At 55.0% G+C, this 2,884-nt stretch overlaps 1 protein-coding gene across 1 annotated transcript; it reads left to right on the top strand.

Moving 5' to 3' along the window:
• Positions 1-1,255: 1,255 nt before the first annotated feature.
• On the top strand, positions 1,256-2,455 carry LOC4328801 (uncharacterized). Its single transcript, XM_015768757.3, has one exon. It carries the CDS (start codon positions 1,365-1,367, stop codon positions 2,250-2,252), a length of 888 nt encoding a protein of 295 aa, XP_015624243.1. The 5' UTR covers positions 1,256-1,364; the 3' UTR covers positions 2,253-2,455.
• Positions 2,456-2,884: the final 429 nt, after the last annotated feature.

Below are 2,884 nucleotides of genomic sequence, written 5' to 3' on the forward strand. Positions count from 1 at the left end.
TAGTCACATTATTATAAAATTGAACAAACCAGTCACACACAATTTAACTAGTGGGTGTAAATTCACTTTAATTGTTTGAATGTCAGTGTTAGATCTGCTAGGTGCATATGGCACGCACGCTTGGTGTTAAAGATAGACCTAGGCCTAGTAGCGGGGATACAGTTTACTCAAGCCTAGAGCCATTCTAGCGTAATTTGAAAAATTTTGTATTGATCCATCACTGGCCACTCGGTGGCGAAACCCTACCCGGTGCCCATCCCTCCCCCCCCCCCTCACCACTGGCCACGATGCCGCTGATAAGCCACACGATGAGCTAGGAAGGCCACGGTGTGGGGGGGGAACCCTCGATGGTGGCACCCGATAACGCGTGCAAGAAGGTGGCACAAGGCTTGTGATTGGCAGACAAAGCTACCACGATGAGGAAGCTAGGGTGGTGGGGAAGGCGGCTATGTGCTAGTGGAGGCCTCGACGGCGCGGACCTAGCTAGTGATATGAAGACGGCCAGATCCGTCGTGACGCCATATGGCCGGTGTTCCACGAGGTGGAGGGATGGAGGTGGTGCTACCGGAAGTGGCGATGCGGGTCAGAGGTGTCGGATTTATTGGCAACGAGGCTGGCGGCCTAACGATGGCAAGCGAGAGTTTTAGCGGGGAGGTGGCAATGGCTCCGTTTGGTTGGGCCTTCCTAGCACAGTGTGGCCATATGGTGAGACCGGTTGACAAGTTATCACGGCACGAGAGCCAGGAGATTTCGTCCCTGACCCGGGAGGTGGATGGGCAGCAGTGGCATAGGGTGGTGCGTGGTTGAGCGGTTCAATCTTCTCCTCACCCTCTCCCTCTCCTTGTCCTTCTCCAACACAAAGTCGTGGATAGAGTTGGGTGCGTCGAGCGCCGTGTTCCTATTTGTTTCTCAGCAACATGGTTTCTGTCATATGCGTGTGGTATGGTTGTTTTTTCTTATTCTTGACCATGATCTCCTAGGGCTATGGTCTTATAATTTTTGTTATGCTATATCAATACAAAACGTCGTACGACTATCAGGTTATAGTCGTACTGTCTTTTATATATACCGGTTGTTTTAAAAAAAATAAAATTGTATCTAACATGGTAACTAAGCTCCACCTCCACTACTTCCAACCAATAATGGAGCTAGAGGTCTCCATCAATTCCATGAATCCATTCCATACCATCCTATCCTACCTGCCCTTCTTCTCCTCCTCCTCCTCCTCGTTTCTTTTGGACCCAAAGTGCCCATTGGCCTCTCCTTTTCTGGGCCTTTATATACCTGCCCCTCCCCCAACCCCAACCAGCCACTTCAAGTCCTTCAACCCAACCCACTGACACACACACACACTCCTCTCTCCCATGGCGCTCGTCGGCGGCGGCAAGGTGGTGGCGGCGGAGCCTGGCGTGGCGCGGCGGCTGTGGCGCGTGGTGCGCGCCGTGCTGTACATGCTGCGGCGCGGGCTGCAGGCGCCGTCCGGGCGCAAGCTCGCCATGGACCTCCACCTCCTCCTCCGCCGCGGCAAGATCGCCGGCAAGGCGCTCGGCCACCTCGTCACGTTCCACCACCACCACCACAACCATGGGCACGGCTTCTCCGCCTCGGCGGCGGCGGCGGGGTCGTCGTCGCTGTCGTGCCGCGGCATCGACCCGGCGCTCGCGGTGTACGAGCCCTCGCGCGGGCGACGCCGCGAGGTCGAGTTCAGCTGCAGCAACACGCCCTCCTCCACCACCGGTGGCGGCGGCGGCGGCGGCCTCCTCGGACGCCGCCGCCGAAACCGCCACCACCGCCGCGACGACTACGGGTTCTCCAACGACGCCGGCGCCGGCGGAAGCGGTTACTACGACCACGGCTACGACGCGGCCTACGTCGCCAGGGTGTTCGAGATGCTCAACGACAGCGAGCACCTCTTCAACGACGACGACGCCGCCGTGGCCGTGGCGCCGGCCACCGCCGAGACGACGCCGCTGTGGACGCCGGCCCGCTCCCACCACTCCCACAGCCCCGCCCCGGCGGCGCCGAGCCGGCATCGCGGCCGCACCACCGACTCGCCGTTCGCCGCGAGCAACGGCGACGAGGCCGGCGGCGGCGCGCAGCAGCAGGTGGACAGGAAGGCCGACGAGTTCATCAGGCGCTTCTACGAGCAGCTGCGCGCGCAGCGCAGCGTCGCCGCCACGCCGGACTACTACGGCGCCAGCCCGTACGCCGGCCGCCGCGCGCCACGGCCGGTCGCCGCCGGCATCGCCTAGATCGCGGTCGATCGCCATAGCCACGCACACGATCGATCGATCGAGAGACAAGCCTTTCTTTGTACGACGTTGTACGGCTGTGCTTTGTACACCAAACTCCATGTTGCTACCATTGCTACTACTGCGTACTAATTACTTGTCATGTCCTAAACCCTAAAAACCAGTAGCATCTATCAAAAGAGATTAATTTTTGCTGTGTTTAATTGTTCTTATTCAGTTATTCTAATGCTCCTTACATAATAATCACTAGAAAATCAGTTGATTTAGATTGTTGGGTGGATTATTAATCAGATTATCTACTTGATTATAGAGATAATAAATAACATATTTTTTATTAAAAATATACTTAACAAATAGCTTAACACAAGTAGAAGAAAGTAATTTTGAGAAAACACAATTTTCAAAGCGTGTATATAAGTAAATATATATAATCCGTTTCAATAATCCGATGAATAATTCTTCATCAATCTATACGTGCTTACGTAGAACTATAGCTAGTGGTATTGTAAAGGAGAGTGATGTGAGAGATAGTAGTATAGGGGGGCTGAAAAGAGTTGGGATATGCATGATTTGGTTCTTGTGGAGATGAGGGTACAGGAGCAGCCTTTAGCATGTTGGTTGGGTGTGTCGGA

The sequence above is a fragment of the Oryza sativa genome, chromosome 2 (genome assembly GCF_034140825.1).
Source record: "Oryza sativa Japonica Group chromosome 2, ASM3414082v1".
NCBI classification, from domain to species: Eukaryota; Viridiplantae; Streptophyta; class Magnoliopsida; order Poales; family Poaceae; genus Oryza; species Oryza sativa.

Bases quoted from the DNA above. Each gene is read 5' to 3' on its own strand.
- LOC4328801 (XM_015768757.3), top strand. From the start codon at position 1,365: ATGGCGCTCGTCGGCGGCGGCAAGGTGGTGGCGGCGGAGCCTGGCGTG.